This window comes from Cavia porcellus, unplaced genomic scaffold, assembly GCF_034190915.1.
Source record: "Cavia porcellus strain 051 isolate PalLab524CR breed Dunkin Hartley unplaced genomic scaffold, mCavPor4.1 scaffold_24, whole genome shotgun sequence".
NCBI lineage: Eukaryota > Metazoa > Chordata > Mammalia > Rodentia > Caviidae > Cavia > Cavia porcellus.
Window position 1 is genome coordinate 13,380,496 of NW_026947507.1, and position 26,761 is coordinate 13,407,256.

At 38.3% G+C, this 26,761-nt stretch overlaps 1 protein-coding gene across 2 annotated transcripts in view; it reads left to right on the plus strand.

Moving 5' to 3' along the window:
* The window catches only part of Enpp6 (ectonucleotide pyrophosphatase/phosphodiesterase 6), a 125,399-nt gene extending 116,756 nt beyond the window's left edge, over positions 1-8,643 (plus strand). For both annotated transcript variants that reach the window (XM_003469173.4, XM_013151608.2), the window contains exons 7-8: positions 440-563; positions 4,887-8,643. In XM_003469173.4, coding sequence (XP_003469221.1) covers positions 440-563; positions 4,887-5,092 — 330 coding nt within the window. In that variant the 3' untranslated portion in view covers positions 5,093-8,643. The remainder of the gene's footprint in view (positions 1-439; positions 564-4,886) is intronic.
* The last annotated feature ends 18,118 nt before the right edge of the window (positions 8,644-26,761 follow it).

The window sequence follows — 26,761 nt, forward strand, 5'->3', positions numbered from 1 at the left end:
TCCACCTCCTTAGCATAAATTCTGGTAAGGGAGAAAAAGGCTCATTGTGAATAACAAAAGACATTTCTATCACTCAGGAAATTCCAAGGGTTTTAGGGGCTCTATGATAGGAACCTCAGACAAAGACCAAATGTACTTTTATTATACCACAGATACATTTTAACATCCTTTATGTCTCTAACATGCTGTATTTAGTGGTTCTAAAACCAATTACAAGATAAAATTCAACTCAGTAAAAGAAAATACCTCTTAACCAGAGCTCTTCTGTATTTTAAGAAGATGCCACTGAAGAACTGAGCTACCTGGACTAGGAAGGGGACTAGCTGAAATTGGATGAGCCCAGTTAGGGATGCTGAGGAGGAAATCTCCACCCTGGATGGCAGTTGCCCCACATCACCATTGTGGAGATGTGTAATATCATTGCCTTCCTTGATTTCAGAGTCGCGAGATGCTACCATTTTGGATGAATAGTACTGGCAAGAGAGAAGGCTGGCAGCGTGGATGGCATGGATATGACAACGAGCTCATGGATATGAGGGGCATCTTCCTGGCCTTTGGACCTGGTAGGGAAAGAAATGACCAAATACCCTTAGTTATTCCCAAGAAAGTATCTTTAATAGGGGACTAATTACCCTAGTAAAGACCAGAGTGATGTCTTTATGGATCCTCTTTATGAGCCAAGTTGAGAAAACCCAGCCGCTTTCCATGAAACATCTTTTGCTGGCTTCCTTTCAAATGCTTCTTGGGTTTGGCAATTGTGGCCAAATACTTTTCCTTGTAAATTTTAAATCCTGAGTGCAGTGAAGAAAATGTATTCCACATGTTTGTGATTCATTTCTTACTTAATTCATCAAAATGTTATTTCACAGCTATCTGATATCCAGGAAAGCTTATCAGACACCATGTTGCTGACAGCTGTGAGTCTCAAAGTTGATATGATGGCTTCCAAGGGTTGACTCTTGCATAGTTTCTCCCAGTCTAGAGCACCCATCCCTGTGGGTTTATTTGGTTTAGAGCCCAACCAGAAGCCAGGATGTCCTTAAGGGCAGGCTCTGAAATGACCTTGAGATTGACTTTGAGAATGAGCCAGAATGGCTAGGGATATCTTGGATTTGCTGCACCTTACTAGATCAGATATATTCTAAATGACTAGGAGGAAAGGGGGAAAGAGAGAGTCTATTTGATCATTTGATTTAATTGAAAGAGCACTAAACTTTATATTAGAGTTTACTGAATACTTTACAGATCCTACTACCACCTGAATACTCCATTCTTTGTAAAAATGTAATGGAGGGGAGAATGATTCAATAGTTATAAACCATCATTAGACTAATTTATGAGTTACTCTTCATTTTTACTACCGATCACCCTTTTATTAAATATAATTATCCTACTATCTGTACTAAAAATGTCTTTTTCTGGATGTTGTTAAAGATGTTCTAAGAAAGTCCATGATTTTCTTTCAAATTATAGAATAGGCATCTACTCATAGACTCTGCTCTTCTCTTCAGTAAGACGAGATCAAAGATATGGCAACTCACTCTCTTGTTTGGTTTTGGTCACTCTACTTACCACAAGGTAGCTATTAAGAACCATGAGGTGTCAGTTTCTGCAACCTCCATAGATGTTTTGGGGAGTCCAAAACACATTGGTCCAAATCTTTTCCCACATGTGATCCTAGTTCTCAAGTTCTGAAGTGAGAATCAGAACCAGTAACAGCAAATGTTTATGGAGCACTAACTGGGTTCCTGGCATTGGCCTCAGAAGATGTCTGAGCTGGCTGTCACTGACTAACAAAAGTTATCAACAGCTTCATGTCAGCCAAGTCCTCAATCAGCATGCTACTCTCCAAAGCTGGAGAAATCAGGAATGTCTTGAAAACTATGTTAAAGTCAACTAGAGGTTAAGTAGAAGGCATTCCAGAATCATGGAATGAGAGAATATCACTAAGCAGAGTTCTCAGTCAAAAGCATCACCTCCTGTATCCCCAGAAAAGTGAGATCATAAATGCAAAATAATTGCTGATTGAAAGGGTGCATATGAGCAAGATTCTCAGGAATATTTTATAGCAGATCCAAATCAAGTCCCAAACTGAAACTGTTGAGCAAAGTGTACACGCAGTATTAACTTAATTCACTGGGGAGATTTTGTCCACTAATAGAGGGCTTCATCATATGCCCCTTTAACACTAAAAGCCCTCAGTTCTTTACAGACAGAAAGGCGATCCCTGATGAAAATGGACTGTGCTAATTGCAAAATGCTCCCAGGCAGATACAGTCTTGAGAGCCTCCCACAAACTATTGCATTTCTGCCTCCAATTCTCATGAAAGATTAAACAGCTTTACATACTGTTTACTCAGAAGAAAATTTAAGAGCAAGGCCTTCAATAGCTATCTTGCTGTGCTTGGAGATAAAGGTGCACCTTGCTGATTAATTGTCTGTGGTTCTGGCTTAGGGAGGAAGCTGGGCATCATTGCAGCTGCCCAGATACCAGCCTTGGAAATCAGCAAGTCTGGTCGGGCAAGGAGAAAGGGAAATAATTCTGGAGATAGCCTCTCTCCGGTTAATCCCAGTTTCTAATTTGAACAACCTAATCTTGCCCTGGAGAACTCTGCATTCAAGATAAGACAGCAGGAGTGTGATTCAGTGAGCTGCTGCGAGCTAGCAAGCCTCTCTCAGACAGCAGCCCAAGGTAGACAGGGACAGCGGGAACTTGCAGAACCTTCTCTGTTTAGGAGACATATGTTTAACAGCCTAAAAAATTTAGACCCTGAGAATAGCCCATAGGATTCCTAATCTAGGTTCAAAATGCTATCTTGAACTACAGAGCTTAATGGATCCTCCCAAATTGGACTAGGCATTGTCAATTCAGGAATTTTCTAGAAGCTTTTATTTCAAACTCAGTCGTCTCTACATTGGGCCAAAGTTCCACCTTGAGAGAATAAGAGCTCATAAATTAGATAGGAGGGGGAAAATAATTATTTTTCCTGTTTATGTGCATAAGATTGGCTTTTGTTCTTTCAAGACAGAAAATAGAAAATCTCTAATGATTTTGTCAAAAGACTTTGATCTCAATTTTACCTGTAAAAAGTTAGATATGATGTTTTGTTTTGTTTTGTTCGAAAGGCTGGATGAGGATGTCTCACATGCCCTATGCCCCACACATGTGATGGACTGTGAGACTGTCGTATCCATGTCATGTGACAAATCAAGAAGAGAGAGAAGAACTGCTTCCATGTCACTGGGACAAACTTTCCATTGATTTCTCAGGCTGCAGCAGATTCTTCTGGTGGGGAAGTGTAACCACCATCCTCATCTAATTGTGTAACTTGCTTTGATGTGAAGAGGGGCTGACCCTGTATTTCTCCCCTCCTGGAAGGATTGAGGGTTTTTAAACTAGTTTGTGTTCTGTAATGATGCTCAGCCTTATCTTTCCTGCTCCAAAAGAAAAATTAACTAACTACATAATTTATAAGGTAAAAAATTTTTAATCTGAAGTTTTTCCTCACTGATACTTATAATACATGTTTATCATAATAATGATTGTAATTTATTGAGCATAACAAGTGTGTCTGAAACTATGACTTAGGTACCATTACCCCTCCCCATTTCCTGTAGAACCAGTGTGCCTTTTTACAATTGAATTCAAATTTTAATTCCCTAAAGTGAGCAAAATCCATTACTTGGGAAGTTATCCCAGATCTAAAATGGTTATAGGACAGAGTTTTCTGCATTTAACATTTTTTCATATTTTAATTCCAGAAGCAGGATTTAACATTGTTATTTTTGAACTGTGTTATTGCTACTGTTTGATTAGCTTTTAGATAAAGTATGTGTGACCATTTTTGCAAAGCAATTATATAAATTATTTTCCAAGATAGAAAATTGGCTTCACAACTACAAACTACCCATTTCCTTTAAAAGTCTTAGATAAACTAGAGACACTGATCTTTATTGATACCCTAAAAATCTACCCCTGAATTCAAGCTTAATGTTGCCTTTGGGTATTTTTTTGGACATTTTGTGGGGAGTCTAAAAGCAAAGTTGTTTATGCATCTTTCTCTGTTATCATGTTCAGTCCTTAAGTGGACAAGTGGTTTGTATTCAGCATCTGAATTGCTTCTATAGTGGAGGAGATTCACTGGATGAAGAGCCCTCCAATGCCCTCCAGAGGCACCTTCAGCACTCCCTGATGACTGTGCTATGAATGGCTAGTTGTACCCTTTATAATCCTTGAATCTTTATATTAGTGCTTCAGTTTGAGGTAGGCTTGGGTTAGAGGCACCATGTTCTTCTTTAGACCTAAAGGAGCCTTCCCGTGAGTCCCTTGCTACAATGTCAGTTTGCTCATTTTCCTCCTAGCTGTCATTTCATGTGTCCCCAAAAGGCTCCTAAGAAGTGCTCAAGTGATCTTCCAAACATATTTAGAAAACCATTGCCATTGCTATTGAGTGATCAGCACCAAATGCATTATACTGCTTCACATTTCCTCAAGACCTGTGCCCTCAATCCTGGCTAGACAGATGTTTCAGAAGATGAGCATGCCACTTCAGTAGAGTCCTGTAAGATAGTCAGCCTTCTCTGACCACACTGGCTCTTCAATGCCCTGTAGAAATGGAACAGCTTCGGTTTGTCTTTCTGTCCCAGTAGAAATGCTACGTCACAAAGAGTCCAATTAGACACAAAGAAAGTGTGTTTGCGTGCTTGTCTTGTTGAGAGACTTGTCTCTGGATGAGTCATGCTCATGGAGAAAGCTGATTGACACAGCTGATGTTTTAATCCCAAAGTTGCCTGGAACTGAGCATGATTCCTCTACACTGTGACTCAGCCTCTCTGTACCTGGGGATCGGCCCTGACAGCTTGTTTTGTTTGCCCTTCCTTTTCAGATTTCAAACCCAACTTCAGAGCGGCTCCGATTAGATCTGTGGATGTCTACAACATCATGTGCAACGTGGCAGGCATCACCCCACTACCCAACAACGGGTCCTGGTCCCGGGTGGTGTGCATGCTGAGGAGCCAGGCCAGTTTGGCCGCCTCTGCACAGAGGCCCAGCTATGCACTGGCCTTGATTTTCCTCTTACTGTTTGCATAGTTGATCACGTGTATTGCTTGTCCCAAAACATTGTCAACCAAGTGTGCCTCCAAAGTGGAATGATTTTCATTTTCTATGTGAATAATAGCTTCATTAACACAGTCAGGGCCATATAATCCATACACATATTATTTTTGGATGATTCTGTGCCTAAAACTCCCTCGTTTTTGAAAGCACCCAAACTTTATTTTTCCTGAAAATAGGAAAATCTTAGCCTGTCATTCTTTTAGCTCTCTGTGTTACTCTCCTTTCTCTTTAGATAGTTGCTCCAGATTAGCTAGCTAATCTGCCCCACAGGAACCACACCTCAAGGGGATATTCTGTGGTCATCCCTCCCTGTCTGACTGTAGCCAAAGGAAGCCCTCAGACCAGGCCCTTGTCTTCCCTGTCCACACTCAAGAGCCATCTCTAGCGGTTTGTGGCCACAATCTTCTACTGTTGCTTCCATTCTAAATGAACAGTCTACAGGAAAGCAATAGCTTCTGTTGGTTTTTAATCCTGCCCCTGGAGTTTTTGCATCTTATACAAATTGCCAGAAAGAACATAACCTAAGTCGGGATCACCAATCAACCAATTAAAAAATCACTGAGGACAGAAGAACTCATAAAACAAAGTAAAAGACATCAATCCCCCCTGACTTGTGAGTACACAATAATTTCTCTCTTGCCTTGAAAGCAGAAAAGCTAAGAATAGATATAGACTTCTGTGAGATTTATTGCCAGCATATCATTATATGAAACCTACAAACAATAAGCCTTGAACATTAATGAAGTGACAGTCAGAGTGCCTACCTGGCTGCCTCTATTGTGTGGTGGTTTCCTTAGACATTGGCACTCTGTTTCCAAATTTGGAGAGTCACCACAGTAACACCTGGCATGTCAGTACAGGCTGGGGAAGGGATGGATATTGAACCAATGAGGATATGACCAGGGCACAGAAATACTAGTTCATTGCTGGACAGACACTATATTAAGCATAAGTGCTATCGTTCAGTAGTCCTGAATCAGAGCTTAGCTGACAGATCTGAAGGCAATCCTTGAGTGATATAGAATTCCATAGAAAATAGTGGGGAAGATGGAGGAAGGAATAGAGAGAGAATGGCAGAACTGAATCCCAGTCACTGACCAAGTCATCACAGGATTAGGAAACAAGTGTCAAAGTGGTGGTCACCGGAAACCTCCAAGAAGAGTCACTGAGCCTGAGCTGATATAGTTTTAATTTACTCTTCTAAGTTGCTATAGGAGACTTTTTAAGAAAGATTCTTAAATGATCGGACTCTTGTCTATGTATGCACAGTCCCTGACTGATGATGGTTTAACTCTTGGTTTGATTTCATGAAAATGCAAAAGCAATGCCTACTCAGTTGAAATCTTCTTTTCAATTTTAAACTTGTGATAAGCTAGATGCATGCAGTCTGTCACTTGTCTCTGTGTCTCAGAAAGCCACACAATCATGGAGAGACAACTAATATAGTGTCCTGTGTAGCTATGTGATCAGGTTTAATAGGTTTGGTGTATTAAGTGCATTTTCCACTTATATGATGATGATGTCTTCAACTTACAAGGTTTTTGTTTTTTGGTTTTTTTTTATCGGTACTGGGGATTGAACTCACGACCGCCTGCTTGCAAGGCTGGTGCTTATGCCACTGAGCTAAATCCCCAGCCCCTACTAGGGAGTTTATTGAAACTACATACCCTCATCATAAGTCATGGAGCATTTGTATATATATATGAATTCTATTATTATATTCAAAATGTGCCTAACTAGATGAAGCCCATCTGCATGTGAGACTTTGTCAGGATGAGACAGCACATGAGATCTTAGGAGATCAATACATGAGGAAAAGGAACCCTTACATCAACATGCACCTTAACTCAGACAGGCTGAGAGCCATCTACAAGCCGTGAATCGTGAGACCAAAGGATCACTTCTTAAAAATATTGACTTCATCTTCACAAAAGATTTCTAAGGGTTTATGTAATATATTTTTGAAGCTCCAGTAAACATTGAATCAATTGAAAAGGAGGCAAATCAGTCTTTGTTGTGTGGTTGAAAGCAAATTAGTACTTTCAGAACACTGGCACTGGTTTTTGAAACAGACGTCTATTGTTCAAAGTTTTCTTTCCCCTTAATGGATGTGTTTTGTTGAATTAAGTGGAGCCCACTTCCTCCTTCTTGAAGGAAGGAACTCTAAGACGTCCCTAAGCAATTAAGTTAAAAGTGAATCATCAAAATCAAGAGGGGATAAACACATACATGGTCAAGTTATGTAACAAAATTCTAGATATTTGGTTGAAAAAATATAGTTTCTTAGTAAGTACTGTTAAATAAGTGAATGAGAATAAGACTGCAGTGAAAAATCAGACTCTGAATGGAAAAAAAATCTTTTTGTCTAAAATAATGCATGTATTTCAGTGGCTTAATTGATCAAAATTTGTTGTCTTTTAGTTTTGTTTTAAATTTGCATTATTTCCCTAGGTAAATTCCATTTTGCCTAAATGTGTTATGTTCTACAGGAGTAAAATGTACCAGGAATATATATTAGGCTCCTTTCTTCTGGATTATTTTACAACATCACTGCTAATTCCAAGAGGAAGATAATTAGGTGGACTTACCAATAAGAAATAAAAAGAATGATCCTTAAGTAAAAGATGAATTGAAGATCTACTTTCCCTGCCCATGAGCCTAATTTCCAGAATCCAATTCAAATAAATTCTGTAAACTAGAACATGTTAAGGACATTTTTTCTAACCCGGAAGGGTCCCGCATTTTTAACATCTAACTCTCTTTACTTTTAAAGTGATCTGAGAAATCCACATCAGATCTTAATTCAGTTATAGATAGTACTTTGCAAGTTTTCTGGGCGTTTAAGCATTGTCTGACTCACTTTCAGAGATGCCAACTCACAGGATCTGTGATAGGGCCTCACACAGCGTCTTTATGTCACATTGATCTAAGCTTTAGGTTTGCTTTAGGGAGAGGTATGTTCTGACTTGATTTGGGGAATCTAAGTCCCCTGGGAGCTATTTCTTAATCAGTCAGCATCTCTGGGGGCCACTAGGCTGACACTGGCTGTTAACCCCACTGGGTGAGGCTTCCAGCCTTCAAAAACAAAGCAGATCCGTAAGTCCCACTGGGTGGAGGGAGCTCATCTCACCCACCCCTCATGGCTCTAAGATTCTCGAAGGTACTATCAGACAAACGAAGACATTTGTTCAAGACACAGAGCTATTTTGAACTTTCTAATGAAATGTGAAAATTTGTGTAAATAGCAAGAGATTTGCAAAAGTGATTGTGTGTTTTATCTTTTTAAGCCATTTGCAATAGACCAAAGTCAGCTACTGTAAACCACTTGCTAGAAGAAAAAGAGAAGGTAGCTTTGACAGATTGATTATAAAACATTGGTCTCAGGTATATATGGAAATACATGTTGCGTTGAAATTATAAAATAGCACCTAATACAGTGCCTTAAGTGTTTAATAAATGTCCCATAAATATGTGTTGAAAGAAATAAAGAATAAAAATCATTAGAGCGATTTGCTTAAACTTCAGTTTTTGTCTTTGTCTGCAGTTCCTCTAAATTACGAATTTTCCACTTTTGGCTGCTATCGTTTCTTATTACCTAACTGAGCTAACTCATGTACTAAACACGTTCTATCCCAGCCTTAAAAATTAGACTGCAGGAGAGAGAGGGGAGGGGGAAAAGGAAAGAAGGAAGGAAGGAAGGAAAGAAGGCAGGCAGGCTGGCTGGCTCTTATTTTAAATATATTAAGAACATTATCTTTTAAAAATGTAATAGTTTATTGAGATTGAATTCACACACCGTATAATTCTTCCAATACGTACCATTCGATGCTTTTAGTGTATGCATAGAATCGTGCATCCATTCCACAGCCACTATCAGAATCTTTTTATCACCCCAACTGCATACCTACTAGTGCATCACCAGCCTCTCTGCAAACCTTTTTCTAGGTAACCACCAAGCTACTTTCTCTGTTGGCAGATGTGCCTATTCTTGATATTTCATCACAATGAAGTTTTGTCCTTTGTGGATGGCTTTTTTCATTTGCATAAGGCTTTCAAAGATACAACCTGAACCAGTGTATAACTCCTTGTTTAAAAAATAAATAAATACTATTTCATATAGATGAATATTTTATTTCTCCATTCATCCATTGATGAAAATTTTGTTTTTCTTATTTTTTAGATATTATGAATGATGTTGCTCTGAAGAGTTTTGTAGACAGGCTCTCATTTCTGCTGGGAATACACTGGCTAGTAGAACTGTGGTCTCATAGAGTAACTTTATATTAAATGTTTGAAGAACTACTATTTTCCAAATTGGTTTCCTTGTTTCCATTCCCACCAACAGTGTATGAGGGTTCCAGTGCCTCTGCATCCGTGTCAATCCCTGTTTCTGTCTGCATTCCTGTATCACTGCCCTCACAGTGACTTTGTGAGGGGCCATTTCCCTGTGGTTTTGTGTTACCCTCATGACAAATCATAGTAAGTATTTTTAGGTGTCTATTGACATATGTAATGGAGAACTATCCACTCAAATCTTTAGCCTACTTTAAAATTTTTCATTTGTATTTCTTTTTTATTGATACACATTTCTATGCCTAGCTTTTGTTGAAGTGTTTATCTTTTTCTTATTGAGCTGTAAGCATATTTGCACATTCTGTATGCCAGTCCCTTAGCATATAAATAATTTAAACTATTTTTCCCATTTTGTAGGCTTTCTTTTTACTTTCTTGATGCCATTCTTTGAGGTCAAAAATTTTTTTTTAATTTTTTGAAGTCCTGCTTATTTCTCTTTTCCTTTGATTAGCGTGCTTTTTCTGGTTTTATTCTTTCTTTCTTTCTTTCTTTTGTCACATCTAATCCAAGATCGTGAAGATTTCCTCTCTAGTTCTCCTGAAGGTATTTAATTTTAACTCACATTCATGATCTATTTTGAATTAACCTTTGCTGTATGTTGTAAGAGGGGACAAACTTTCATTTGTTTTTATTTGGATATGTAGTTCTCCCAGTGTTGTTGAAAAGCATATCTACTTTCTAAAGAAATGTTAAAATGATTCCATTCAACAGCAACTTTTTGTTTGTTCATTTCTTTGTTCTGAGACAGGGTGTCACTATGCAGCTCAGGCTGGCCTTTAACTCAGTATGTGGTCTAGGCTGGCCTCAAACCCATGGTGATCCTCCTGCCTCAGCCTCTCCAGTGTTGGGACTGCAGGCACGTGCGATCTCACCAGCTGAAATACTTACTTTTTAAAAGGCCCAAGTCAGTACAGCAAGTTGAATTTTTGTACTTCTGATTACAAAGCACTGGTTGTACAGCTCTTAAATACATGTTCTATCAATGCGAGAAGAAACATCTCCAATCGATGGTAGGCTACAATGCTGCTCTTAAAAACAGCTCACACTCACTGGCAGTATCTACAGACTATTATAGTGAAGGATCCTGAGCCATTTTCACTGTGCCTGTATCAGAAGCCCCATTTCAACCACGAACCCTGGGTCAGACAGTCTCCATCCAACTTTACCATCACATTCAAATCTGGTCACAGCTAGAGGACTCTCTGACTTCAAGGAAGAAAGCAGCAATGGCCCTGAATGCTGCTTCTCACCTGCACCCTTGGCAGAAGCTCTCCCAATGCAATAAGACACACACACACACACACACACACACACACACACACACACACACACAGAGAGAGTTCTTGGAGTTCTGTGAGACCCCAGCTCAGCCTCCTCTCTTCTACATAAAGGAGTTTCTAAAACAAGTCAGATCAGGACATTCCTGCTCTAAAATTCCTACTGTCTCCTGTGCACACACTTAGCATTGTACCAGGCTGGCTTGAATCTATCGTCTGCTCGATGAATGAATGACTATGCAACTTATGCGTATTTTACTGTACTGACCTCCCACTTTATTGGCTCGCCATGTCACCCCATTTCCAAATGAGAAAGTCCTTGCCTTACTATTTTAATCTAGTCTTCAGCTTTTTCCTCTAATTCCATTTTTTCCTAATTACTTCACTTTTATTTCCCTTTCGTACTGAGAAATATTGTACCCTACAATTATCTTTATTTCTATTTTGTTATATTCATAAAAATTTATTTTGCATGCTAAATACATTTTGCTTCCCTGTACATTAGATTATAACTTCCTTGGAAGCAGAAAAGTTGCTTGCTTGCCTTTCTTTCTTTTTCTTTCTTTCTTTCTTTCTTTCACTTCTCTCTTTTTCTCTGCTCTGTCTCTCTCTTCTGCTTCCTTTTTTAAAATGTTAGAGTTTGAAAGACCTTAGTAATTGACACACCTGCACCCTGAATCATTCCAAATCTCCTAGAGATACATATAGGGAGAGCAAAATGGCACCCTTGTTTTAGAAAGGTGATAGATGTTAGTAAAATATGGTTTAGAATGCCACATCACTGAGTTAGACACACTAGCCATGAAGTCTTTGCACCTATAAGAGTCAGAGGATGGAGGAGCAGAAGGAGAGGAAGAGGCTCGTTCCACGTTCATCAACCAGGTAAACCACTTCTTCCCTGGGAGACACGAGTGCGAAGGCAGAGTTGGAACTATAGCTAATATCCCTGCGGATGAAGATGGAGCATCTTTAGCCCTGCAGTATGACCTTAGTGTGTATTTTTGACGTTGAGGAATAGAGGATAGAAGAAGATCAAGAAGCAGCTTCTGTCACTGGGAGACATGCTGTGAGGAGACCAGCAGGAAAACTGAGAGACGTGGAAAGGGCTAACAGTTTACTCTGAAGAGCAACAGTGAGGCCACAATGCTCAGGGGCAGTGGCACAGGCAAGTGTTCCAGTTGGGCACATGGGATCACCAGGGGTCTGGATCCAATTGATGAAATGCATGCTTTATTTCTGCATTCACTCTGAGTGCCCACTTCTCATCCCAAACTAATTCAAAGTAGGTAGAGTGAAGCATCCTGGTGAGACACACCAAACACACCTTGACTCCTCAACGTAGACTTTTGGTAATATGTGTACGGTGACCACATATATTACTTTACCATGAGTCCTGAACTGGAATGCACTGACCATTTTCAACTCTTAGAACTAAAAATAATTTAAAATGGTTTATAATTGAATGTAAATGTTATATAGGTTAATATAAAATACTATGAAACTTATATTATCTTGGGGTGTTTGAGAATCTAGCTATCTTGTTTGTGGTTTCCAGATACGTAGAATCCCAGGACAGGAATCGTTTAAAGGCAGAAGAGGTGTGTGTTCACAGCATAAGCAGGAAACACCAGCCAATAGTACACTGAGGGTGCTAGATGCAATGATTGCTTGTTATGGAATACTGAACTTCACCCGTACAGTAACCTGTGTCAAAATCCTAATAGATACAGTGGCGTGACAGTTGAAAAACTGAATGGGAGCTTTTATTGCCACCCTAACACTAATGATGATGCTTGTAATTTGTGAATAGGGAGCAAGATCTTCAAGAATCCGTGTTTAATTGCAAGATATATCACTAAGTGAAGAGCTACCAAAAGTTTTAGATCATTCTAGTTTATATAGCAGTTAGAGCAAACAACCATATTTTTGTATATTTCATTTTGCATCTGCATTTTTATCTTCCATTTCTGGAGGACAGCACAAGCTTCCTGGGTCGGGGACAGCTTTTTTTCTCAGTGCCATCTGGGATCCTGTTGGTGTGGCCTGACTTGAAGAGGTGTCAGGTGTCGTGGGCTTCCCCACTTAGAGGGCATTTGTTACATTTCAGTAATGTGCAGATTGGTGGGGTTAGGAAGGGCGGGGGGGGGGGACACAAGTTATTTAGAATCTAAGGATGAAAATAAAAGGCAAGAGGCAGGAGGGAAGCCAAATGGTGTATTGAACCAGAAGGCATACAAGGTATGTTGGAGGCAAAGGGTCACAGCTGGAGAATCCAGAAAGAAGAAGCACAAAGACACAGCAGTTTGGAGTTTCCTGCTGAATGCTGAATACCTTTTAGGTTTCTTTTCTGTACCACCCAGTAGGCTCGCTGAACCAGAAGCTCTTAACAGGCATCACTCTGGTGGTTCCAGGAGGCACCTTGGAAAGGAGCCTCACAGAGTTCACCTCACTCTGCCCTTCCTTTAGGCTGCCTGTTCCTGCTGGCTGCCCGTGCCCCGTGGTTTGTTCAAATTTAAGACACTCCAACCTGGGTTCCACACTTTTGCCAGAAACCCTTGCAAATAAGGCATGATTATATAAAATAGCATTTTCCTAATCATGCCTCTTACTTGAACTCAGGCAAAATCCTTTTAAAACTTTTGAAAATCATACGTTTGTCAGGAAAATTCACTCTATTTTTGGCAAGTTTAAAACACAAACCATTTTATTTGACCCAGAGCAGAGCTCTGGTGTGGTTTATTCACACTCACATTCATGGAATCATGTCAGGCATGTCATAGACCATCAAACGTTGGAAAAATAGACGCACATAAATTTGAGAAAACAAAACATTGACTATGTAATATGATTGCTTAAAATTCTGGAGCTGCCTCTGGGACCACCTGCACCATGTGGGGGGAGTTCCCCTCCAGAAGAGATTCAAATTGGTAGAATCAGGAAAACAGCACAAACAAAACCCTTTAACCCTGTGGGCGAAACTGTGTCCCATCACCCCCAAAACTGTGCTCAAATCCTTCTTCCTGCCTGTGAATGTGAACTTATACGAAAATAAAGTTTTTGCAGAAGTAATCAAGTTAAGATGGTCATTGTGGATTAATACATGTTCTAATCCAACAACAGGTAGATTTGTAAGAGGGAAATTCAAACTCAGAGACCCAGAGAAAGCAAGGAGGTGACAAAGAGATTATAAACTGAGGGTTACTATGCATTGTCAACAGATACCAGAGGTTGGAAGGAAGCCTTCTTCACTGGAGCTCTTGGAGAAATGAGTTCCTTGTAGACTTCTGGCCTCCAGAACTATGAGAGAAAGCATTTTTGTTGTATCAAGCTACCCAGTTTATGGCCAAACATTACAACAGCTACAGGTAGCAGCTTCCAACTGCTCTGTGTGTGTGTGTGTGTGTGTGTGTGTGTGTGTGTGTGTGTGCGTGTGTACCAGGAACTGAATTCCCTAACTCACACTTGCCAAGCAGGCACTGTGCCACTGAGCTACATCCTTAGCCTCTCCAATTGCTTTTTGAGTCAGTCTCAAAAAGTTCATCAGAAGTGTCTCAAGCCTTTCATTTCTACCAGGTCTGGGTCTATATTCTGTGGATCCACAAATAGGAAAACAAATGCTCAGTGTCCTCACAGAACTTACACTGAAGTCCTATGCTCTTCCATCTTTGAGTAGAATTGAATTCTGATTTCTGAACGACTAAGTGTTCTGGGGCTATATATTTTGAAAAAATAACTTAAAAAAATAAAAATGGCTGGAAGATCACAACATAAGAAAATACCAGCTCAAACTAAGAAGATGGAGGCAGAAAGCTCAGCCACCAAGTCCCACTAGAGTCCCCATTCACCACCTCCTTCAGGGTCTTACTGTTGTCCACGTGATGCCCTCTTTCTGCTGCTCTTTGTCTTTCTTGGATAATTCTGTTTGCAAAACCAAAGATGATTGTGTGGCTCACTTACTTAAAACCTCCCTTGTCTCCTCATTCCTACAGAATTAAACTCCAAATTCTGCCCTCAACCTATGGGTTGATTTCTCCCTACAAATCTTCATGCTCCATATCAAATTTAAAACAAGCCCCCACCCACCCTCCAAGCACCATTCTTCACTATTGGCCTTAGGTTGAGGATGCTTCTTCCCACTCTGTCCAGTAAACTTTTATCCATCCTTCATAACCTTGATTTTCTAGAAAGACTTTGTGTGTTCTTATACTTTTAATTGTTTTGTTTATTTCAAAGCAAACCACACACTGAATAATAATGATTTGGATTTTCCAATCAAGCTGGAAGGTAAACAGAGTGTTGGGAAAATGTCTTTTCATTTTGGGGGTTACTAGAGGTTGAGGAGAAAAGGGGGAGGGAGGGGTGCTCAGAGAGGCTGATTAGTAGACTAAGTCGCAGTTAGATGACAGCAAGACATTCTGGTGTGCTACTGAATGATGGAGTGTGTATAGATAACAATAACAATAACACACTGTACCTTTCAAAAGCTAGAAGAAGGAATTTTGAGTTTTCGCCATTAACAAATGATAAGTGTTCGAAGAAGGTAATACATTTAACCTAATTTAAACACTCTGTGGTGCAAACATGTATTGAAAGATTACATGATATCTCATTACTGTGTATAAATTTTATATTTTTAGATATCTTAAAAATAAACAGCAGGGCCAGGGATGTAGTTCAGTGGCACAAGTACCTACCTGGCAAGCGTGAGATCATGAGTTTGATCCCTGGTACCTAAATGAATAAACACATAGATGGTAAAAACTATTTGGCAATTGTCTGTTGAGTAAATGAATGACTGCTGAATGGATTAAGTGAAGGGTTAGGATGCTCTGTCAGGAAGATCATCCGAGTGCGGACACAGCTTCCTCACAGGAATGATGGATTGAACAAGCCAGATGCAGAAAATGTTTTGCAGAAAGTCACAGGGTTTGAAAAATGACTAGCTGTGTGACACGGAATCCAGAGGGCAGGGGGTTCTTTGTCAGTGTTTCAGCAGCCCCCCTCATTAGTCATGTAGAAGAAGTGGAGCGGTGGGCAGGAAGGGAGAAATGATAAATTGGCTCTGTCGTCACTATATTTAATTTGACTTTTCAACAAGACTCTAGTACAAGCTGGTGCTGTCACTTTCCCTGTTCCTTGGAAGAGACAATGGAAAGGAGCCCAGATCCTGAACACTGAAGGCTTAGCACGTGGAAGGGGAAGATGAATTCCAGGCACCATCTCCTTCATTCTGCCACAGGGTGGGATTCGCCTTTGATAGCCTTCAGCAGCAGGAGGACTGGGGATCCTCTCTCCTCTGCATTGTGCTGGTTACAATAGCCACAGAACATCAGCAGACAGAACAAGGAGCTTTATTCCATCCTATGAGGGTGCTTGGACCCTTCCTCCAGCTCCCACAGTTGGGGAGAAGTGGTAGGGCTGGAGTGGCTGTGGGTCCAGGAGAAAGGGGGTGAGGAATTCATTCTGCCACCTTTAAACTGACAGAGCGAGAGGGAATCTGGGAGCACATGATAGTCAGCCCATTCCAACAAACTAAGAGAGATTTGAAGACAAAGCTCCAATGAGCAATAAACAATACCTCCACCTCCAAAGACCAGAATCTTCATGGAGTAAGCAGGTGGTTTGTGGAAGACTTGGGCCTTGGAGAATAGGCTGATCTCTGCCTCTGAAACTCTAACATTGGGAAATCTTTGGGAACTGGTATCATGAAATGTACTTTATATACATTTTCTTTAGTTCACAACAGACAAGAAAGCAACCTAGAGATGGAATGACTTGCCAAAGGTCACAAAGCTAGGAAAGACAACCTGGTCAGGGTTAGGCCCAGATATGAAGAGAATGGTAGCACGAGACCCTGCCAATTGCTTAAGTCACCTTCTCAGTGCACATACAGGAGACATTCTGGGGGTCAGTGTGGATGCCCTCAAAATTATATGTGTTAGTTTTAAGAAGTGGAAGCTTCATGAAGTGACTCAGGCACAAATGGGATTAGTGTCCTTATCAAAGAGGTATCAGAGAGCTTCCTGGACATCTTCTGTCATGTAAAAATACAAAGAAGGCACCATCTAGAAGGAATGCTTGTTGGTGCCTTGATTTTGGATTTTTATGCCTCCAGAACTGTGAGCAATAAATTTCTATTGTTTAGAAATTACCCAGGCTAGCAGCTGGGGATTTAGCTCAGCGGGCTGCCTTGCAAGCAGGCAGTCGTGAGTTCGATCCCCGGTACCGATAAAAAGAAAAAAAAAAAAGTTAAAAAAAAGAAAGAAATTACCTAGGCTGATTCTGGCTGCACTCCGAGAACTGTGGAGTTTCAAGCAAGCAGGTGGGTGCACACTATCCCCGGAGCCCAGACTATTTGGGACTCTCGCACCGTCTGAGTGCAGAGTAAGGGCTGGGCAGATCTGGGGCACCTGCATCCACCTCCCCGTGTGTCTGGAGGACTGTGGATTTCTAAGCAAGCAGGCGAGCATCACCAGTTCCAGAGGTCCTGTGGCCTGTGGTAAGTGCCCAGTGCACTCTGGCCCAAGCCCCGCCTGTTTGGACCCTCGAGCCTTCCAGGTGCAGTGAAGTGGCTAAGTGGGTCTGAGGCACCTACATCTCCCTCCCCATTCTGGCTGTGCCCAGAGAACTGTGGAGTTCCAAGCAAGCCAGCGGGCGCACAGTGTCCCTGGAGCCCAGCCTATCTGGAACTACGTTCTAAGCAGGCAGAAGACCACCACTGGTTCCAGAGGTCCAGTGGTCTGGGGGAACTGGGTGCCAGAGTCCCAGGGGCTGCGAACATAGAAGTGGATTTCCAACAGACCCTGAGGAAGCTTTTATAATACTTGAAACACAGAAATATAGGAAAATGACAAAACGAAAGACCAAATTACAACCTCAAACCTCCAGCCCATCTCAAGAAACCCTAGGAGCAATGTATATAGAAGAAAATATATGCCATTCACTTCAAATATCAGCCATAATAGCTACTGAAATAAACAAGCAACTCCAGGAAGCTTTAAAGGAATTCAAACTCGAAATAATCTCCCAGGTAAAAGAAGAAATGATAAAAGAAATGAAAGAGATTCTGAATATATCTAAAGAAAACACAGTTAAAAAATTAGAGGAACTAAACAAAAAGATAGAATCCCTAGATGAGAAATATAAGAAACAAACAATACATAAAGCAGATGCACAGAGATATACAGGAAATAAAAAACTCCACTGAAAGTTGTAAAAATCACCTCAATGAAAGTGAAGATAGAATTTCAGAGCTTGAAGACAGGATTGCAGCTAGTGAACAGGAAAGGAAAAATCTTTTAAAAATAATAAGGAATCAGGAAATAACAATTCAATAACTGCAAGATGATGCAAAGAAAAACAAAGATTGATAAGGATTAATGAAAAAGAAGGGGACAACATAAAGGATGTCAAGAGGATATTTAGAGAACTAATAGCTGAAAATTTCCCAAGCATGAGATCAGAAACCAACATCAGGTTCAGTGAGCCTATAGAACTCCAAATAGTCATAACCAAAATAAAACTACACCCAGACATATAATAATCACCATCCCAGAAATCCAAAACAAGAATAGATTATTAAAAGCTGTCAGAAAGAAAAGACAGATCACTTATAAAGGAAAACCTATCAGAATCACAGCAGACTTCTCAGCACAAATAATAAAGTCAAGAAGAGCATGGAGTGAAGTATTCCAGATCCTTAAGCAAAATGATTTCCAACCTAGACTGATGTACCCTGAAAAACTATCATTCAAAATCAATGGTGAAATACGATACTTCCATGACAAAGAACAGCTGAAGTACTTCATGAACACTAAGCCAACCCTGCAAAAAATATTGAGAGACAGTTTAGATACACAAAGGAAGAAACCACTAAGCAAAGCAGATAATTAAACAGAACAGAAAGATAAAGATGCAACAGCAGAGAGATAACATGTCAACAATAAACCAGCATTTAACAGTAGTAACCATTAATGTAAATGGTTTCAATGCACCAATCAAAAGAAACAGACTAGCAGAATGGATCAGGAAACAAAATCCAACCATATACTGTTTACAGGAAACCCATCTAACCCAGAAGGATACTCACAGACTGAATGTCAAAGGCTGGAAAACAATATTTCACACAACAGGAATCCAAAAAAAACCAGGAGTAGACATTCTGTTTGCAGACAATGTGAACTTTAAATCAACAATGATCACAAAGGACAAAGAAGGTCACTATATACTCATTAGGGGAAAACTCCAAGAGAAAGAGATAACTATCTTAAATATATGTGCACCAAACTCCAGAGCACCAAGTTATATAAAACAACTATTAACAGAAATGAAAAATCAAATTATCAGTAACACAATTGTAACAAGAGACCTTAACACACCATTGACACCAAGGGACAAATCAACCAGACAGAAAATGAGCAAAGAAATAACAGAACTGAATCACACCTGTAAACAAATGGACTTGATAGACATATACAGAATGTTCCACCCAACAACATCAGAATACACATTCTTCTCTGCAGTTCATGGGTCATTCTCTAAAATAGACCATATATTAGTTCACAGAACATGTTTAAACAAATGCAAAAGAGTTAAAATCATCCCTTGCATGTTATCAGATCATAGCGCTTTGAAATTAGAAATCAATGATAAAAGATACTGCAAAAATCCCACAAATACATGGAAACTGAATAACACATTCTTGAGTAATCAGTTGGTCCCAGAGGAAATTAGAGAAGAAATTAAACAATACCTATAAGAAAATGAAAATACAGATACAACTTAGTGGAATCTGTGGGATGCAATGAAAGCTGTCCTGAGGAAAATTTATTGCACTGAGTTCCCACATCAGGAAAACAGAACAAATACAAATAAATAACCTGATACTACACCTCAAACATCTGGAAAAAGAGGAGCAAGTCAAGCCCAAAGCCAAAAGAAGGGAGGAAATTATAAAAATCAGAGCAGAAATACATGCAATAGAGGCTAAGAAAACAATCCAAAGAATCAATGAATCAAAGAGTTGGTTCTTTGAAAGAATAAATAAAATCGATAAGCCCCTAGCCAACCTTATTTTTAAAAAGGGAGAAAAAAAGCTCAAATTCATGCAATAAGAAATGAAAAAGGTGAAATCACTACAGACTCTACAGAAATACAGAAGATTATCAACACCTATTTAGAAAACCTCTACTCTCAAAGGTTTGATAATACAGAAGAAATAGATAAATTCCTAGAAACATATGAAGTACCAAAGCTAGATCAAGAGGATGTAAAATTGCTGAATAACTCAATCTCTATTAATGAAATTGAAAATGTAATTAAGTCCTTACCTACAAAGAAGAGCCCAGGCCCAGATGGATTCACTGCAGAATTCTACAAGAAATACAAAGAAGACCTATTGCCGACACTCCTCAAACTATTCAATGAAATTGAAAGGGAAGTAATCCTTCCTAAGTCATTCCTGGAAGCAAATATTACTCTAGTACCAAAACCTGAGAAAGACCCAACTAAAAAAGAGAACTATAGGCCAATCTCCCTAATGAACACAGATGCAAAAATCCTCAATAAAATATTGGCAAATAAGATGCAGCAAATCATCAAGAAGATTAAGTGGGATTCATCCCAGGCATACAGGGATGGTTCAACATACATAAATCAATAAATGTAATCCACCATATCAATAAAGCCCAAAGTAAGAATCACATGATCATTTCTATAGATGCAGAAAAAGCCTTTGATAAGGTCCAATAATCATTCATGATAAGAACTTTACAGAAAATTGGAATAGATGGTCTTTACCTCAATATAATAAAGGCCATCTATGACAAACCAACAGCCAGTATCATACTAAATGGCCAAAAATTGAAGGCCTTTACTTTAAAATCTGGCACAAGACAAAGATGTCCTTTATCACCACTCCTATTTCATATAGTACTGGAAGTACTAGCCAGAGCAATTAGACAAGAGAGAGAAATAAAAGAGATAAAGATAGGAAAAGAAGAAGTTAAATCATCATCGTTTGCAGATCACATGATACTCTAGAAAGAAAACCCCCTAAACTCCATTGAAAGACTCTTAGATATAATAAATAAATTCAGTAATGTAACTGGATACAAAATCAATACTCAGGAATCAATAGTATCCCTATACACTAACAACAAAATCACAGAGAGAGAAATAAGAGAAGCCACACTCTTCACACTAGTAAGCAAAAAAATGAAATATTTAGGAATTACTCTTACAAAAGAAATTAAAGACCTATACAGGGAAAATTATAATACACTGAAAAAAGAAATTGAAGATGATTTCAGAAAATGGAAAGATATCCCTTGCTCATGGATAGGAAGAATAAACATTGTGAGAATGACCATTCTCCCAAAACTGTTATACACAGTCAATGCAATCCCAATAAAAATACCATCAGCTTACCTTATAGATCTAGAGAAATCACTCCTAAAATTCATCTGGAACCAGAAGAGACCTAGATTAGCAAAGACAGCTCTAAGCAGCAAAGGCAAGGCAGGAGGCATCACAATCCCTGACTTGAAGTTATACTACAAAGCAACAGTAGTAAAATCAACATGGTACTGGAATCAAAACAGAGCCGAAGATGAATGGAATAGATTAGAAGATACAACCACAACTACAAACACACTCAACCACCTTATCTTCGATAAAGGAGCCAAGCAGGTTCACTGGAAGAACAACAGTCTCTTTAATAAATGGTGTTGGAAAAACTGGCTCTCCATTTGCCGAAAACTAAAACTAGACCCAAGCCTATCACCATGTACTAAATTAAAATCTAAATGGGTCAAAGATCTGAATATTAAAACAGAAACACTAAATCTATTGGAAGACAAATTGGGTAGAAACCTTGAAGACATAGGGGTAGGTAGAGAATTCATGAACAGGACTCAAACCACACGGGAAATACTTCCCAGAATCAATAACTGGGCCATGTCTTATTAAAAAGTTTCTGCATGTCAAAAGAAATCTCCAGCATAGTGAAAAGAAAACCCACAAACTGGGAAAAGATCTTAGTGAACTCCCCCTCAGACAAGGGACTTTTGTCTAAAACATATAAAGAATTAAAAAAAACTCAGACCCCCAAAATTCAAAGATCCAGTCCAAAAATGGTCATCTGAGATGAATATGCACTTCTCAGATGAAGAAATACAAATGGCAAATAAATACATGAAAAAATGTTCATCATCATTGGTCATTAGAGAAATGCAAATTAAAACCACACTGAGATACCATCTCACTCCTGAAAGAATGGCCAGGATCAAGAAAACCAACAACAACAAATGCTGGAGAGGCTTTGGGGGAAAAGGGACTCTCCTACACTGCTGGTGGGAGTGTAGACTGGTACAACCTTTGTGGAGGTCAGTCTGGAGATTTCTCAAAAAGCTGGGATTGGAAGTCCTATTTGTTCCAGCTATTCCACTTCTAGGCATATTCCCAGAAGAACTGAAAGCATCATACCACAGTGATATATGTACACCTATGTTTATAGCAGCATAATTTGTAATCGCCAGATCTTGGAAACAACCCAAGTGTCCATCAACTGAGGAATGGATAAAAAAGTTATGGTATTTCTATACAATGGAGTACTACTCAGCTATAAAGAAGGATCACATTGAGATATTTATCAATAAATGGGCACAGCTTGAGACCATACTCATAAGCGAAATAAATCAATCTCACATGTGTGAATACCGAATAGTTTCCCTAATGTAAGAAATGATTCAAATATATAAAAGTATGTGGTAATCATGATTCCCCATTATGTGGCCTTGAAGCCTTATAAAGTTTTCACTTATTAATTGAAATGGCTTTATTCTGGGCTGCTTGATATTATTGCCTGTGATGAAATGAATGGCTATTTTGAAGAAAACAAGTCATCATAATAGCTAGTGCTGATTTACTGTCACCTTGTTTTGAAGCCCCACCAAACTATGGCTCTTCTATCTCCATTGGTTTTATCATGATGTATCTTGCTGGATTTTATTATATGTGATAGTATAAACAAAAATTGTTATAGGCAAAGAGATAATATAGAAACCATTGTTTGTTTTCTGTTAGCTGGTTCTAAATACCCTACAATGATTTCACCCACTTAAATGGTTTTACACTGACTTGATATGTTTGATGCTATAGTATATGAAGTTATATTCAAATATTTCAAGGAAAAAGACACTATGGTAACTACTATTAAGTTAGGTTATTTGGTGGTGAAGCACTAGATTGCTGAAACTGTCATGCTTTGACCTGCATTGTTATATTGTTATGTCCTCTTTTATCTCAATCTCTCCCTTATTCATTATAAAAATTATTTAGTTATTTTTTATGATTTTTTTAATTAAGGGGAAAAATTAAAAAAAATTAGCAGGATATATTGTAGTAACTTTTTTGATTTCCTATTAACTTGATTTGAAGTCCTATAATACTCCCATGATCTTGTTTTGACTGATTAGACTCTGTTCCGTACTGTATGATAGTATCAAGTTTGAGGGTCTAGGCAACTACTTTGAAGTCAGTAAGATTCACTATGATGCCCATTCTGGTTTGACTATTATCTTCTTTTGAAGTCCTGTAATGTTTACAAGGTTTAGGTTTTATTGGTCTTGTTCTCTACCATTTTGTTCCACTTTATAATACCTAATGAGATAGACAATTCTTTTTAAGGAAGCAAGAGGCATGATGGTAACCATTGTTGATAACCTTGTACTCTATTTTTACATCAAGTGCTATGTCTATCCTTGGTTTTGACTGACTGCTTTGTTTTGCCATATTTGCCTTTATTCTCTTCCAAAAAAAAAAAACTAATAAGAGCTAAGGAGTAATAAAATCCAAAATGTGTAAATTTTGTTGTAAAAAAGACAGGGAAAAAAAGTGCTCTAAAGGATACAACTGCAAGTGGGTCTAGGGGTGCTAAATAGATGACCACATTAATGTTTTTGGTTGGATCATTGAACACAACAGTTTGCAGTCTCACTGTTTGAATGTCCACTTTGTATGCTTTGATCCTGTGACTTGAACAACTATCTCCAAGATGATAATGTGTAATCTATTAACTGGTGATTTCTTACCTTTTTTTTTTTTTTAGTTCTGTATTACTTGTACCCTTACAGTGTTTTGTTTTGCTTTGGTTTTTCTCTTTTTCATTTTAAATAAAATTTTAAAAAAAAGAAATTACCTAGGCTAAAGTTTTGTTACAGGAGCTAGGAGAGATCAAGACAAGAAAACAAAGCGAGTGACCTGCTTGACAAACATAGCCCTCCGTACTATTTTTGGCTACCCTAAAGCCTTCCATGTGATATTTGGTTTCCAGGACGAACAGTGCTTACCTGTGGCACTGTGTGTGTAATATTCATAATAAGTTACAAGCTTTTTTTTTTTCTTTTAACTTTTTCTTTGTTTTCAAAAGTATTTTGCAGTGAGTGCTGAAGGTTGAATTTAGGGCCTTGTGCGTGCTAGGCAAGCACTCTACCAAATTCTAACTTTTGAACCTGAGTGACTATTTCTCAGCAATGGCTGCACAAAACTACCTGAAAAAAAGATTTAAAAGAACTGAAGTCTAGGTTCTATCCTGGAGATTTTGACTCAGATATTCAAGAGGGGGCCTACAAGTTGAATTTTTCCAAATTCTTCTCATGTGATTCCATTGTTCAAATAGGATTGAAAATATCCTAGAGTAAGAAAAAACAATCAATAAAAGAAGAAAAAAGTAGTAAAAATTAGGCTTTTGTTACAAACCCTGAGGAAACATTTATGGTTTATATAGTTTTAATATTAAAGTCTGTGTGTATTAGAAAATTCATCGTATTCTATCTGGTGTTTTTTAAAAAATGTGGTATGCTAGAACTTCTTTAGTGTCAGAGTAAAAAAAAAATCAGCCTAAAAGCAATTTCCATTTTGGAATAGACCATGATGAAGAAGAATATTCTTTCTATAGTGAGACACAAGTCTTTTGGAGCCTTTTTATAGATAGATTGTTTGTAACTAACCTAAACAGAAAGATCTACTGATCGAGCAGAAAACCACTCCACTGGTGCAGCTAGAGCAAAATATTTGGGAGACTAGCTAGAGAGACAAAAGGTCTTGTTCTGAGCCACAAAAAATAATTTTAATGGTGGTCATAATTTTGTCTTTGAGATTAAGAATCTTCATCTAGTTTACTCAGAACTAAGAAACTGACTAGGGACCTGAGTTCTGTGATAGAGTGCTTGTCTAGCATGCTTGAGGCTCTGGGTTCAATTTCTAGGATTGAAGAAAACAGATCTAGCAATTAAATTAAAATCATCTATAGGACATTTATATTTTGGGAGGTCAGGTCTATACTTTTTAAGGAGTAGAAGTTTGGAAAAATAAACAAAACTTTTTTTTTTTTGAGACAAGGTCTCGCTATGAAATTCAGACTGGTCTTGAAACTCACTATTTATAGCCCAGATTGGCCTCAAACTTGCGGTGATCGATTGTCGCAGCCTCCCTAGTGCTTTAATTACAAGTAGGTACCACCATGCTCAGCTCTTACAAGATCTTTTTCTTTCTTTCTTTTTTTATTTTTTGGTACCAGGAGTTGAACCCAGGGCCTTGCACTTACCAGGCAAGTGCTGTACTGCTGAGCTACCTCCCTGTCCCACAAAACCTTTTACTCAGCTTGATTTTTAATGTTTTTTCCTGATATTTATTTCCAGATTCTGTCTATCACTCAGTATGCTTACGACACTATTTGTTACACTTTTGGGTAGGATCTGTAGGCTTCTTGTGCCCACTGTATCCTTCTCACTATGATTACTTTGCAAGTTTTAGTAGATGATCAATGCTTCAAATACTATAATTATGTCACCATTTTCATTTTACTATTATTGCTTCCCCTCTTAATAGCTATCCATTTTCCCTGAATTAACAAGGTCCTGTTTTATTTATTCTTACAGTTTTCTAGGTGTTGATCCTTAATTATTTCCAAGTACTCTTTTACAGATCTTACACATGAAATCATGTAGCTATTTGAGTCATAACTTGAAATATGCTTTACTGAAAAATTTCACATTCTATAAAACTGTGCACTAAAGGCCACAAGAGAAGGTATTTTATAAAATTAGAAAGAATCCCTTGAATGTACCTTTTTCTAAATTTAGAAAAGCTGGACCAGCAGCACAGTGCCTGCCTAGCAAGTGCAAGGTCCTGAGCTCAATTCTCAGTACCAAAAAAAAATTAGAAAAACTAATTTTAAATAAAAGTTTAAAATGTCCTTGAAGTCAAATGCCATTTTAAAATGCTACTTAAGAATGATAATGGAAAAAAGATGTATTTTTATACAATGGAATATTTCTCCGTTATAAAAAAGGATGATCTTGAGGCTTTTATAAGTAAATAGAGGCAACTTGAAACTATCCTCATAAGTGAAATAAACCAGACTCATATTTGTAAATATTGTATTGTCTGTCTAGTATAAAAAGTAATAAAAAACTGAAAGAGTAATAAGATCCAAAATGTATAATAGATATTGAGATAATGAAAGGGAAAGAAAGTGCTCTAAAGGATATAACTGGATGTATGTTTAACTGTGCAAAATAGATAAACATACTACTTTTTGTTAGTTCATCAAACAGAATAGCTTGCACTATCATTGTCCATTTTTTATGTTTTGATTTTGTAACTTGAACAACCACTTCTAAGATAACAATGTAACTAGTGATTTCTTACTGTTATTTTTTGATTAGTCATTTCTTACTGTTACTTTTTGAAATTCTGTATTGTTTCTACCCTTTTTTCTGTTTTGCTTTTTTTCTCTAAATGATAAAAAAAATGATAATGGATAGTAGAAAAATAGCCTGACAATGAAAGCATGCCAGAAAGACGTGCTCATAAAACAAGTCAAAACTATAACTTACTATTATGAGATAAAATAAAGTATATTAAGAAAACAACACTATAAGAGAGAGCAATATAAATAAAATTATAAATAACCCAGAAAAGGTAAGAGATAAAGAAAAATAGTATTAGA